General features: G+C 46.0%; 1 protein-coding gene across 4 annotated transcripts in view; it reads left to right on the forward strand.

Moving 5' to 3' along the window:
• The window catches only part of EPB41L5 (erythrocyte membrane protein band 4.1 like 5), a 53,786-nt gene that overhangs the window by 32,292 nt on the left and 7,044 nt on the right, over positions 1-14,450 (forward strand). For all 4 annotated transcript variants that reach the window (XM_056534505.1, XM_056534507.1, XM_056534509.1 and 1 more), the window contains 9 exons: positions 189-309; positions 970-1,057; positions 2,157-2,245; positions 5,631-5,700; positions 6,022-6,191; positions 6,892-6,998; positions 7,143-7,170; positions 7,268-7,313; positions 8,479-8,594. In XM_056534505.1, the coding sequence (XP_056390480.1) occupies positions 189-309; positions 970-1,057; positions 2,157-2,245; positions 5,631-5,700; positions 6,022-6,191; positions 6,892-6,998; positions 7,143-7,170; positions 7,268-7,313; positions 8,479-8,594 (835 nt within the window). The remainder of the gene's footprint in view (positions 1-188; positions 310-969; positions 1,058-2,156; positions 2,246-5,630; positions 5,701-6,021; positions 6,192-6,891; positions 6,999-7,142; positions 7,171-7,267; positions 7,314-8,478; positions 8,595-14,450) is intronic.

Raw genomic sequence — 14,450 nt, forward strand, 5'->3', positions numbered from 1 at the left:
TCTAGAAGAAAGCCGACATGTAAATATTTTACATAGATATTGTTGTCATTATTATTTGTTATTATTATTTTATTTTAATTTTATACATATTTTTTATTTTTTTTAATCTTGTAGATTTTCTTTAATAAAACATTTTTTTATCCTTTTCTAAATCACAAATGTAACTATTTTACTTCCTCTCACTCCAGGGGAGTTGGGAGATTTCGATCCTTCGGAGCACACGCCGGACCTGGTGTCAGAATTTCGCTTTGTACCTACACAGACAGAAGAGATGGAGCTCGCCGTGTTCCAGAAGTGGAAGGAGTTTAGGTAATAGACTTATGTCTTATACATTAGTCACCTCCAGAGCTGCACTTACTATTCTGCTGTTACATCTTCTTATCCTCCAGTCACCTCCAGAGCTGCACTTACTATTCTGCTGTTAACATGTCTTATCCTCTAGTCACCTCCAGAGCTGCACTCACTATTCTGCTGTTAACATGTCTTCTCCTGTAGTCACATCCAAAGATGCACTTACTATTCTGCTGTTATCATGTCTTATCCTCTAGTCACCTCCAGAGCTGCACTTACTATTCTGCTGTTATCATGTCTTATCCTGTAGTTACATCGAGAGCTGCACTTACTATTCTGCTGTTATCATGTCTTATCCTGTAGTTACATCGAGAGCTGCACTTACTATTCTGCTGTTATCATCTTATCCTGTAGTCACATCCAGAGCTGCACTTACTATTCTGCTGTTATCATCTTATCCTGTAGTCACATCCAGAGCTGCACTCATTATTCTGCTGTTATCATGTCTTATCCTCCAGTCACATCCAGAGCTGCATCCTTAATTCTGCTGTCTGTGTCTCTCATCCTCCTTAAGGCTGTACTGATGAGTGCATCTTGGTGCTTGTAAGACGCTGCACAGTGATGCATTGTGGGAGATGTTTCCGTATTAACACTATAATGCCTGAATCCATTCTCCAGGGGTCAGATGCCGTCCGAGGCCGAAACAAATTATCTGAACAAAGCGAAGTGGCTGGAGATGTACGGGGTGGACATGCACTATGTGAAGGTGAGCGGTGATCCATGCCATTCATCGGTCTCCAGGGGATTACACAGGATTTCCTGAAGGGGGGGGGTTAGAATAAATAAATAATTCTGCAACACCGTAACCACATTATCACCACAAGATACTAAATAAAAATTACTATGCACAAAGAGTTATCCTCCCATACAGTAGATGCCTGCACACATCTTCTGATGGCTATAAGTGATTACAGTGCAGTTACATCCAGTGACTCACAGGGGGCGTCTTCTCCGATTTAGTCAGTCACTTTCCCTTTTGTATATCCGTCCAGCCAAGACCGCCAGGAAGATTTCTTTCAGACACATTTTCTTTCCCTTTTCTCCATCTATAGTTCCCCATATAGCAATAGTGCCCTCTTGGTGTCCCATGCAGTGAAGTAGGTAGGAGAGGGGGTAGGTGGCTCCAGTAAGTAGACTGGTCTCCCCCATATGTAGTTTCCCTAGTATATAGGCCACTAGTAAATAGTTCTCCCCCACCCCGTGTATATAGGATCCCAGTAGGTTGGTTTCTCCAGTATAGAAGCCCCCAATAGGTAGGTAGGTTCCCCTTGTAGATGGCCTCTCCAGTAGGTAGGTTCCCCCTCTAAATGCTCTAAATGGCCCCTCCAGTAGGTAGGTAGATTCCCCCTGTAGATGGCCCCTTCAGTAGGTAGGTTCCCCTGTAGATGGCCCCTTCAGTAGGTAGGTTCCCCTGTAGATGGCCCCTCCAGTAGGTAGGTAGGTTCCCCCTGTAGATGGCCCCTCCAGTAGGTAGGTAGGTTCCCCCTGTAGATGGCCCCTCCAGTAGGTAGGTAGGTTCCCCCTGTAGGTGTTTGTTCAGTAGACCCTAAACTATTAGAGCAGTGATCTGTGCTACCTGTTGTGAAACTACAACTCCCAGCATGCTTTATCCAGTGCAGTTGCTGCTACTATAGTACACCCAGCTTTCCCCAGATCCTGCATATTCTGCTGTTTATAGCGGGTGTCAGTCTTCACTGTAGTCCTGACATTATATTCATAGACTGGAAAGCGAAGTATTGCAAAGGATTGTGGGAGGTGACTGTCTGATCTACATCGTCCTGTCCGCTCCTCTTCCTTCCCTCTAGGCTCGAGACGGCAACGACTATCAGCTCGGCCTGACCCCGACCGGCGTGCTGGTGTTTGAGGGGAACACAAAGATCGGACTGTTCTTCTGGTGAGTCCAGAGGGGAATTATGGGATTGCACCCAATAAACCAGTGTTTCCCAACCAGGGAGCCTCCAGCTGTTGCAAAACTACAACTCCCAGCATCCTATTTATCTGAATGGGTGCACAAAAATCCAGGTTGTTGCTGCTGACAGATCCGCAGTCACCTAATGGAGCGGACGGGGTTACAAGAGAATCTGCCAGGATCCAGCTTCACGGGGTTCTCGAAACCTTTTCATCACCCCATTATTTTGTTTTATTTATCTTTTTTTTTTTTTTTTTATAAAAAAATTTTTTTCAGATTTTTTTTAATTTCTATTTTTTATTTTTTTATTGCGTTTTTTTTTCATTTCTCTTTATTTTTCATTTTTGTTTTTAATTTATTTACCCTTTTTTTTACTTTCTTTTTAAAGTAACAAATAAATAAAATAAAAAAAATTATGAAAAAAAATTCCACAAAACTAGACAATTTGGATATTGCCGTAGCCCCCCCCCCCCCCCCCCCCCCTCGATGTCTGCACAGTGTCTGGTCGGTCTGAGTGCGTCTGTCAGCAGCTGGGGTCTGCTCGCTCCATTAGTATGAATGTCTTGCACCATATCAGGGGCCCCAGGGGAGCAGCCGACATTTTTGGGGACTTAAGCCATCGCAGCTTCACAACCGATTATCTGTATTTTACTATCTGGGACACTTTAGAGCAGTAGTCTCCAACCTGCGGACCTCCAGATGTGGCAAAACTACAACTCCCAGCATGCCCGGACAGCCAACGGCTGTCCGGGCATGCTGGGAGTTGTAGTTTTGCCACATCTGGAGGTCCGCAGGTTGAAGATCACTGCTTTAGAGCAAGGTTTCCCAAACACTGTGCCTCCAGCTGTTGCAGAACTACAACTCCCAGCATGCCCAGACAGCCATTGGCCGACTGAGCATGCTTGGAGTTATAGTTTTGCACCTGAAGGTACTCGGATAAATAGTGTGTGTATGTGTAAAAAATAAAATTTAAAATATTCTACTGTAATGACGCATGATACTTTATATTTCTAACTATTCCAAGGGTTCTGCTTGCTCTCAGTTGAGGGTTTGTTACAATGTATCACTCTAAGGCTAGATTCACACTGTGGAATTTCTGGCCAGAATTTCTGCCGGAGATCAAGCCGGCGGCACTAGGACCGCACGGACTGCATTGCCGTCCCCATAGATGTCAATGCATTTCTGAGCAGGTCTCCTAAAAGATCCACCCAGAAATGCATTGCCGTCTCTGTGGATGGCAATGCAGTCCGTGCGGTCTTAGCGCCGCCGGCTAAATCTCCGGCAGAAATTCTGCCCAGAGATTCCGTAGTGTGAACCTAGCCAAAGTTTCAACCCATCAGCAGCACAAGCCTTTGGCTGCCCAGGCATGCTGGGAGTTGTAGTTTTTGCAACAGCTGGAGGCACACTGGTAGGTAAACACTGCCTTCGCAAACCTGCAGTACACAAGTACACAAGGCTGTAGGACAACTACAACTCCCAGCATGCTCTGACACGACTATTGCAAAACTGCAATGGTGCAAACTTGAATAAGTTTGCAGTTTTGCAATAGTCGTGTCAGAGCATGCTGGGAGTTGTAGTTGTCCTACGGCCCTGTGTGCTGCAGGTTTGAGAACGTTGGACTTTAAAGCAGCATTTTCCCAATGTGCCTCCAGCTGTTGCCTAGCCACAACTCCCAGCATAACCCTGATGACCTCAGGTGAAAGTCTTAAATGGCCTTGTTAAGGTTGCGTTGCTGGGAGTTGTAGTCCATCACCCCTTTGCTATTGAAATGTTTCTTTTTTTATTGCTTGTAATACACATCCCCACCACCAGGGGCAGCAGAGCTCCTCACACCTGAGTCTCCCAGGAGGTGACACATTCTCCAGGAATGATGGCGATTGCAACCGCTCCGGAAAAATGTGAAATATTTCTAAATCAGGTTGTTTGTAACCCGACCCCACCCGTCCGCCGCAGATTAACCCCGTGTGGGGGAGGGGGGGGGGCTCCGCCCAAATACAGGGAAGTGGCTGCCAGGTACAGATATTGGGAGTCATAATCCTCGTCATGTGACGCGTTAGTCATTCCCCAGCCGTGCCCCGAGGTGGCGCTTCCTGCTCGTACAGGATCGGCTGAAGGAATTTGTTTACACATGCGAGCTGACAACCTAATACTTCTCACAGCTGAGGGTTTGTTGCATTGTATCAGACTATCGGGACAGGAGAGAGATTTGCGCCGCTGATGTAAAAATGTATCGTTCTGAAGTTCAAGATGGTGATTTTATCACTTATGTCAGTGGTCTCCAAACGGTGGACCTCCGGCTGTTGCAAAACTACAACTCCCAACATGCCCGGACAGCCAACGGCTGTCCGGGCATGCTGGGAGTTGTAGTTTTGCAACAGCTGAAGGTACACAATTTGGCGACCACTGATTTCCATTGGATACAAATGTAGCAAGCCCTCAGCTGTGAGAAGTATTGGTTCGCGAAATTTTTTCCGCCTTTTTGGATGTAAATGAGAATAGTTCCATTCACTGACAGCAAGCAAATCTTTGAAAGGGTGAGTAATAGAAAGTTGTACACAAAAAATAAATAAATCAATCAATCAAAACTTTTTAAAAAGGTCAGGGGTCAAGGTGGCTTAAAGGGGTACTCCGGTGGAAACCTTTTTTTTTATTTTATTTTTTTTAAACAGATTTGTAAATTACTTCTATAAAAAAAAAAAAATCTTAATCCTTCCAGTACTTATTAGCTGATGAATACTACATAGGAATTTTTTTTCTTTTTGGAACACAGTGCTCTCTGCTGACATCATGACCACAGTGCTCTCTGCTGACATCATGACCACAGTGCTCTCTGCTGACATCATGGCCACAGTGCTCTCTGCTGACATCATGACCACAGTGCTCTCTGCTGACATCATGACCACAGTGCTCTCTGCTGACCTACTCTGGACAGTTCCTAAAATGGACAGAGATGAGAAAATCCCCATAGAAAACATATGCTGCTCTGGACAGTTCCTAAAATGGACAGAGGTGTCAGCAGAGAGCACTGTCCTCGTGATGTCAGCAGAGAGCTCTGTGTTCCAAAAAGAAAAGAATTTCCTCTGTAGTATTCAGCAGCTAATAAGTACTGGAAGGATTAAGATTTTTAAATGGGAGAATAGAAGTAATTTAAAAATCAGTTTTTTTTTTTTTAACTTTCTGGCACCAGTTGATTTAAAAAAAAATAAAAAATAAAGATAAAAATGTTCCTCCGGAGTACCCCTTTAAAATACAGGAATAGTCACCTCCCCGATTATTTCCCCCCTCCCAGCTCTCCCGTTTCCCGCGTCCCAGTGATCCAGCATGTCAGTGTTACAGGCGTTAATAATAACTTTGCCGTCTTCTCTCGCAGGCCCAAAATAACTCGCCTGGACTTCAAGAAGTCGAAACTGACGCTGGTTGTGGTTGAGGACGATGAGCAGGTGAGGAGCGGACGCAACGTGTCCGGATCAGGGAAGCCGCTTGGGATCAATCGGTGTCATTCCTCGCTTTGACCACTAGGTGTCGCTGTGCAGCTGATGTTTTTACCCATTGATTTTCACTTATGTCAGTGTTTCCCAACCAGGGTGCCTCCAGCTGTTGCAAAACTGCAACTCCCAGCATTCCCGGATAGCCAAAGGCTGTCCGGGCATGCTGGGAGTTGTAGTGCTGCAACAGCTGGAGGCACCCTGGTTGGGAAACACTGCCTTATATTGTTTAATAGAAGGAGCTTCTTCTAGAATAACCATGATCCTTATTCGCAGGGTAAGGAGCAGGAACATACGTTTGTATTCAAGATGGATCATCCGAAGGCGTGCAAACACCTGTGGAAGTGCGCGGTGGAGCATCACTCCTTCTTCCGGCTCCGGGGGCCCACCCAGAAGGGCTCCAGCCGCTCCTCATTTATACGGTTGGGATCACGATTCAGATACAGGTAAAGAAAGGGAATATGTATTAAATTAGGATCTGCGAGCGCTCTGGGGTAGTGCGCCATTACGTCTTTCATTACCCCATTACGTCTCGCCCTGGGGAGACAATATGGTGGTCATAGCCAGATACTGGTGCAGCTATAGTGGGGGGTCTTCAGGACCCTGGCGTGGTTATACCCAGCACTTGTGAACCTGTTAATACAGTGTTTCCCAACCATTCTGCCTCCAGCTGTTGCAAAACTACAACTCCCAGCATGCCCGGACAGCCAACGGCTGTCCGGGCATGCTGGGAGTTGTTGTTTTGCAACAGCTGGAGGTACACTGTTTTGGAAACACTGCGTCAATGTACCTGCAGTCCTATGTAAAATGACACCAGTGAGTGCTTTATTTATTTCACTATTACGTAGTTTCTCATTATTTTATTTTTATTATTATTATTTATTAATATATATATAAATAATAATAATGATGATAATAAAAAAAAATATTATTATTTATAATTATTATTTTTTTTAATACAGCGGGAAAACCGAATGCCAGATGACGAGATATAAATAATGATAAAAAAATGATAATAATAAAAAAAATAATAATAATTAAAATAATTAAAATTATAATTAATTAAAATTATAATATATAATAATATATTATTATTATTATTCTTTTTATTCTTATAAATTATTATTCTTTTTTTTTTTTATACAGCGGGAAAACCGAATACCAGACGACGAAATCCAGCAAACCGCGGCGTTCGACGTCCTTCGAGCGCCGACCCAGCAAACGCTACTCGCGGAGAAGCATGTTAAATAGAGGTAGGAGGTGACGTGTGCGAATTAGCGGAGCGGCGGTGATGTCGCTGTGTCGTCTTCTTTCCCGCTCCAATGACTGCTTCGCTTTACTGCCTGCTGTGAAATAAAAAAAATCCAAGTCCTAATAATTTTCTCCTCTATTCACAGGCCAAGCTCCGAGACCCGACCTGATAAAGTAAGTACAGACCCCGTCCTGCGTGTCCTGCGTCCTGTAGATGCTGGCGGAGCGTTGTCTCTAGCGTCATCCGCTTTCTTTTCTTTGTCGCCTGCAGCGCTGACCGACCTGTTCCTGGAGTTCACCCCAATGGAGCTCAGCAAGTAAGAGGACATGAGCGCCCCCCGGTGTCCTGATCACATCTGATAGTCCGGCATCCGATTGGGATTGTGATGCAGACCGAACGGCGGACGAGTGTATCCAGGGATGATCCAAAACTGCGAGGATGCCGGATTATCAGATTTCTACTAGATAGTCCAGAAAAAGCTGCTTCTAAAAGAATGATTGTGGGCTTAGATACAGTATCACTAATGATGGGCTTAGATACAGAACTTCAGCAGACAGTATCGCACATGTGACGTCTGGGTCCAAAGAAAAGTATCACTCATGACTGTATTAGATGGTATTAGATAGATTCAGAAGATGGTATCACATCATAGGCTTAGATACAGTATCACTAATGATGGGCTTAGATACAGAACTTCAGCAGATAGTATCACTATTGATAAGCTTAGCTGCACAGTATCGCACATATGAGGTCTGGCTACGGAGCAAAGTATCACTCATGACTGTATTAGATACAGAGTTTCAGAAGATGGTATCACATCATAGGCTTAGATACAGTATCACTATTGATCAGCTTAGCTGCACAGTATCGCATGTGGGGTCTTGGTCCGGAGCGTAGTATCACACATGACTGTATTAGATATTGGGTTTAAGAAGATGGTATCACATGAAAGGCTTAGATACAGTATCACTAATGATGGGCTTAGATACAGTACTTCAGCAGACAGTATCACTATTGATAAGCTTAGCTGCACAGTATCACACTTGAGGGCTAGATACACAGATCCAAAGAATAGTATCACATGTGATGGTATTGGATACAGGGTTTCAGAAGATGGTATCACATATGATGGGCTTAGATACAGAGTTCAGTAGCACACCTGATAGCATTAGATACAGCAGCTCATCAGATGAGATCACACGCAATACAGCATCTCAACATAGAGTATAACACATGAGGTTAGATACTTTATTACACATAATATTAGATCCAGCAGAATGTATCACACTAAAGGCTTAGATACACTGTCTCAGAAGTTAATATTGCACATGATGGCATATTGGATACATCAGATCAGCAGACGGTATCGCAGAGAGGCTTAGCTACAGCCGCTTTGTAGCCCATTAGATACACAGATAGTACCGCACATGAGAAGCTTAGATACAGTTTCTCTGTATTAGGACTCCTTCCTTGTATTGCAGGTTTGGCCCGTGAGGCCGTCTGGTCGCCCTCCGACCTCTGTCCCCGCGCAGCCGGCGCTTTTTGAGATCGAAACTCTTCATCAGAGCCCAGGAGCGAATCATCCGGAGAAGAAATGGTCGGTTTGTCACGTCCTTCAATCGATAAAAATGCCGAAAAGTCTCAGATTTTGTAGTTTATTAATAAATTTGGGACTTTTCTTTTATCCCCCCCCCCCCCTCAAAGCTGAACGTTCGCTACAATTCTATCCAGTATAGACAATACTCTATAACCAAGTCCTTCAGCTATAGCAAAACTACAACTCCTAGCATGCCCGGACAGCCTTTGGCTGTCCGGGCATGCTGGGAGTTGTAGTTTTGCAACAGCTGAAGGTCCACAGTTTGCACTGGAACAATATTTTTCCAACCAGTGTGCCTCCAGCTGTTGCAAAACTACAATTCACAGCAACCCAAGACAGTCAAACGCTGTCCAGGCATGCTGGGAGTTGTAGTTTAGATCTACAGCAGTGTTTTCCAACCAGGGTGCCTCCAGCTGTTGCAAAACTACAACTCCCAGCATGTCCAGACAGTCAAATGCTATCCAGGTATGCTGGGAGTTGTAGTTCTGTAACAGTTGGAGGAACACTGGTTGGAAAAAACACTGTCCCAGTGCAAACTGTGGACCTCCAGCTGTTGCAAAACTACAACTCCCAGCATGCCCTGACAGTTATATGCTGTCCGGCCATGCTGGGAGTTGTAGTAGTTTTGCAACAGCTGAAGGTCCACAGTGTGCACTGTAAGAGTGTTTCCCAACCAGGATGCCTCCAGCTGTAGCTAAACTACAACTCCCAGCATGCCCAGACCGCCAAATGCTGTCCGGGCATACTTGGAGTTGTAGTTTTGCAACAGCTGGGGGTCCACAGTTTGAAGACCACTACTGTATAAACTAAACAGCCTGAACTTCAGTGATACATTTATTTATTTTTTAATCTGCACTGATACATTGTATCTATCGTCCTGGATGATTGTCTGGATTGGATTCAATAGTAACGAACCCTCAGCTGTGAGAAACGTTGGGTTTTCAGTCCCTGGATGTAAATGTCACAATTCATTGACAGGAAGCAGAGATCTGGAAATTTACAACACATTGACATTTTCAGTAGTTTTATCATTTTATCGTTACATTGTAACTCGTGTCTCTCATGTCCTCCCCTATGGATGATGAGAGTGATGATTCTCTGCAGTGATTTAACCGTTTCATGTCCTGATCACTTTGCTCCGGGTGGGGGAGGGGCTTGATCTGTGATTTACCGTAATGTCTGTATATTTGGTGCCGCTCGCTGTCTCTGTGCTGCGCTGCTTTTCTTGCCTCACGAATCAGTCCTCGCTCTGCGCCTGATCAGCTGGTGGTGTGCGGTGCCTGGTGGTGGTGATCTGCGCTGGGGGAGGGGCTTTGGGGTCCTGTGGATACGGATATCGGCTGCGACCTCTGGTATCTGTATCCTTGTCCTCTGATCACTCGTCTCTGCTGCGCCTCTGCTCGGCTCCGCATTGTGATTTCGGGATCTTCTTGAATCTTCTTTTTCATCCTCGCGGCGACTTTAATGGCTGCAAAACCTAAAACGAGATTATTCACCTGAAATCTGCTGCAAGGAGCTGATCCATAATAATGAATGAACTGATCCCTGTGATCCCATCAGTGATCCGGTCTGATTAATCAATTAGGCAATAAATCCATTGGTGATCTGATCCAAATCAATGATCAGTTCGGATAAAGTTATGATCTGATCTATAATAACGGTCCAGTCCCAGTGATTTCCATCAGTGATCCAGTCGGAGTGATCTATAAGCTGATCCCAGTAATCAATGGTCTGTTCAGATAGGATCTATTCTGCATCATCAGTTTTTATTAAGTGGATCCATCAGTGATCAGGTATAAATAATCAGTTTGAAGTCTAATTACAACGATCCAGTCTTGGCCGAGTTCACACAAGGGGTTAATTCTCTGCACCTCCTTTTCTAAATTCTAGTAGATATCGAACACTTTTTTTACTGCAATTATGCAAATCGGAAAATTGTTGTAAAATTTTAAGGGGTACTCCGCCAAAAAAGTCTTAGATCTCTGGCGCGGCATCCCAGTCGTCTGTGCACGGAGCGAACTCCTCTCCATGCTGGATGACTGGTGACTACAGCCGCCACGCCCCCTCCCATAGACATGAATGGAGGGGGCGTGGTGTGACGTGTGCCATGTTCCGGATGCCACCACTGCCGGCCCAGAGATCAGACTTCTTATGTTTTTCGGCGGAGTTTCCCTTTGAAAGTTTTTATTTTATTTTTTTAACAACTTGTGCCAGAAAGTCAAACAGATTTGTAAATTACTTCTATTAAATAATCTTAATCCTTCCAGTACTTATTAGTTGCTAAATACTACAGAGGAAATTATTTTCTTTTGGAACAAAGAGCTCTCTGCTGACCTCTGCTGTCCATTTTAGGAACTGTCCAGAGCAGCATATGTTTTCTATGGGGATTTTCTCCTACTCTGGACAGTTCCTAAAATGGACAGAGATGTCAGCAGAGAGCTCTGTGTTCCAAAAAGAAAATAATTTCCTCTTTAGTATTTAGCAGCTAATAAGTACTGGAAGGATTAAGATTTTTTTTAATAGAATTAATTAATTAATTACAAATCTGTTTAACTTTCTGGCACCAGTTGATTAAAAAAATAAGTTTTCCACCGGAGTACCCCTTTTTAAAGGCCACCATGTGAACACAGGATTATAAATAGTTATTGATTTGTAAGGCTATCAATAAGTGGTTCCAATCTGATTGCTCATGACATTGGTCAATACTCAGGGATCCAGTCTTGATGATCAATGATCTGTTAACTGTTCCGATCTGATATCTATAGTGATTAATCAGTGATCTAGTCTAAGTAATCAATGACCCGATCGAAGGCGACGATCAGTCCTGAAGATGATGCGGTGATGTTCAGTAATCCATAATCCTGATGATCGGGGATCTGGTGATCGGGATCTGGTGATTGGGGATCTGGTGCCGGTGATCTGTTTTAATGATGACTCTTCCAATCGGTGATCCGCTCTCTAATATTCCTGGGGAATCGGCATTGATCGCTGACTCCTCCTTCTCTCCGCCTCCTGCTCTTCCGTGCTTTTCTATTGGTTGCTGGTTTTTCTCGCACTTTTCATGGTTGTTCTATATTTTTATTAGTGTTAATCTTTAAATAAAACAACCTTAGGCCTGTGGGGGCGCCGGGCTCCGCGCAGGACGGTGGGATCCACTGGAAGCCGCCATCGTCCTCCTCCTCCTCCGCGCTGCTGGCGGACAGAAGCTACACGCACTTCGTGTATCAGCACAACGCCAAAAACGCTGGCAAACCCATCGAGCTCCACGGTCTGGACCCGCGGGCGACCATGACGGAATTATAAGGATCACGTGAACATCTTTTATACTGTATCGAAGATGGAAGAGTCATCGTCTTTAGGACTCCGCCCCCCGTGTGATGATGTCACTTATAGATAGCGGACTATGGACGGTGACTGTTGAGAAGCCCCGCCCCCTGGATTGATTTGCTACATTGTATCATGAGGTCGATAGAACACGATACAATGTTACCGCTCTCCCTGCTGTGGGTGACGATGGGCAGGAGGAGGATGTCTGGGGGGGCCACTCAGATGTTGGGGGTCCTGTGTGCTGCACTTTGGATTCCAAAAATTTTTGTTATCTGTAAACCTTTTTTTTGTGTTGAATTGGCGCGACTGCCCTTCCCCCTACAATGTTATCGCCACAATATCTTGGTAAATGTATCGCCATTGTTTTTACCATTTTCCCTTGGATTCAATGATTTTTAGGGGGGGGGGGGGGACTAGGTGTAGAAGCGCCGCACCCCACCCCCCCTCCCCTCCCCCACATCACTGCCCTGGGATCACTTTGTTACATTGTATAAAGGAGAATTTTGGGGAGCTCTGTAGTCTGGATAGTTCTGAGTATAGTCAACTTGTGTCCCCCTGATAACACTTCCTGTCACTGTGCTCTGACAACTCAGTGTTATCATGTAGAGCAGCCTTTTCTAACCAGCCTGCCTCCAGCTGTTGCAAAACTACAACTCCCAGCATGCCCGGATAGCCTACGGCTGTCCGGGCATGCTGGGAGTTGTAGTTTTGCAACAGCTGGAGGCACACTGGTTGGGAAACGCTGAACAGACAGCAGCCGCTTACACTTTAATTTATTTTCTAAGCACAGAACCGCCTGCCCGAACACACACTGACAGGAGGTGTTAGCAGAGGGACACCAACACAAAGAACGTGTTTTTATTTTTTTATTTCTTCAGTGTAAGACAAATAAAATCGTTCATCCAAACTTGTATCAATGTTTCCCTCTGTGGATACAGATCTATATCTTCTCTGTCATCTGTGTCTACGCCTCTGGGGCTTTTTAAAATTTTCATTTTATTTTAAATTTTTTCCTGCTTAGGTGGCCACTAGGTGGCTCCCAAGTGAAGATGATTCTGTTTTTGACCTTCTCCAGATAACAAATTATAAACCTCTATTGTTCTTTTTAGGAATGGTCTTTTTTTTTTTTTTTTTTTGTCGCCTCACAGTGTCCACTTTTGGGGTCATTACACCCCCCACCCCCCCAGACTGTTGCCGCCCCCCCCCCCAATGTAGTGGTCTGGCTCCCCCATATAGCAGAAGGTCCTCCTGTTATGTGTCCTCTCTCTGTGTCATTCTTCATTGTCTGGCTTTCTGCTTATGAAGCAGGAGGCCCAGGATGAGCTCAGGTGTTGTGTGAGGACACTTATAGGTGGGTATAATAATATAGTGCCGTCCTCAATCACCACCACCTGGCGCGCGCAGTACAGGTCCTCAGTGTGGATCCGCAGATGGTGGCGCAGTACAGGCCCTCAGTGTGGATCCGCAGATGGTGGCGCAGTACAGGTCCTCAGTGTGGATCCGCAGATGGTGGCGCAGTACAGGTCCTCAGTGTGGATCCGCAGATGGTGGCGCAGTACAGGTCCTCAGTGTGGATCCGCAGATGGTGGCGCAGTACAGGTCCTCAGTGTGGATCCGCAGATGGTGGCGCAGTACAGGTCCTCAGTGTGGATCCGCAGATGGTGGCGCAGTACAGGTCCTCAGTGTGGATCCGCAGATGGTGGCGCAGTACAGGCCCTCAGTGTGGATCCGCAGATGGTGGCGCAGTACAGGTCCTCAATGTGGATCCGCAGATGGTGGCGCAGTACAGGTCCTCAGTGTGGATCCGCAGATGGTGGCGCAGTACAGGCCCTCAGTGTGGATCCGCAGATGGTGGCGCAGTACAGGTCCTCAGTGTGGATCCGCAGATGGTGGCGCAGTACAGGTCCTCAGTGTGGATCCGCAGATGGTGGCACAGTACAGGTCCTCAGTGTGGATCCGCAGATGGTGGCGCAGTACAGGCCCTCAGTGTGGATCCGCAGATGGTGGCGCAGTACAGGCCCTCAGTGAGGATCCGCAGATGGTGGCGCAGTACAGGCCCTCAGTGTGGATCCGCAGATGGTGGCGCAGTACAGGTCCTCAGTGTGGATCCGCAGATGGTGGCGCAGTACAGGTCCTCAGTGTGGATCCGCAGATGGTGGCGCAGTACAGGTCCTCAGTGTGGATCCGCAGATGGTGGCGCAGTACAGGTCCTCAGTGTGGATCCGCAGATGGTGGCGCAGTACAGGTCCTCAGTGTGGATCCGCAGATGGTGGCGCAGTACAGGCCCTCAGTGTGGATCCGCAGATGGTGGCGCAGTACAGGCCCTCAGTGTGGATCCGCAGATGGTGGCGCAGTACAGGCCCTCAGTGTGGATCCGCAGATGGTGGCGCAGTACAGGTCCTCAGTGTGGATCCGCAGATGGTGGCGCAGTACAGGCCCTCAGTGTGGATCCGCAGATGGTGGCGCAGTACAGGCCCTCAGTGTGGATCCGCAGATGGTGGCGCAGTACAGGCCCTCAGTGTGGATCCG

The sequence above is a fragment of the Hyla sarda genome, chromosome 8 (assembly GCF_029499605.1).
Source record: "Hyla sarda isolate aHylSar1 chromosome 8, aHylSar1.hap1, whole genome shotgun sequence".
In the NCBI taxonomy this organism is placed as follows: Eukaryota; Metazoa; Chordata; class Amphibia; order Anura; family Hylidae; genus Hyla; species Hyla sarda.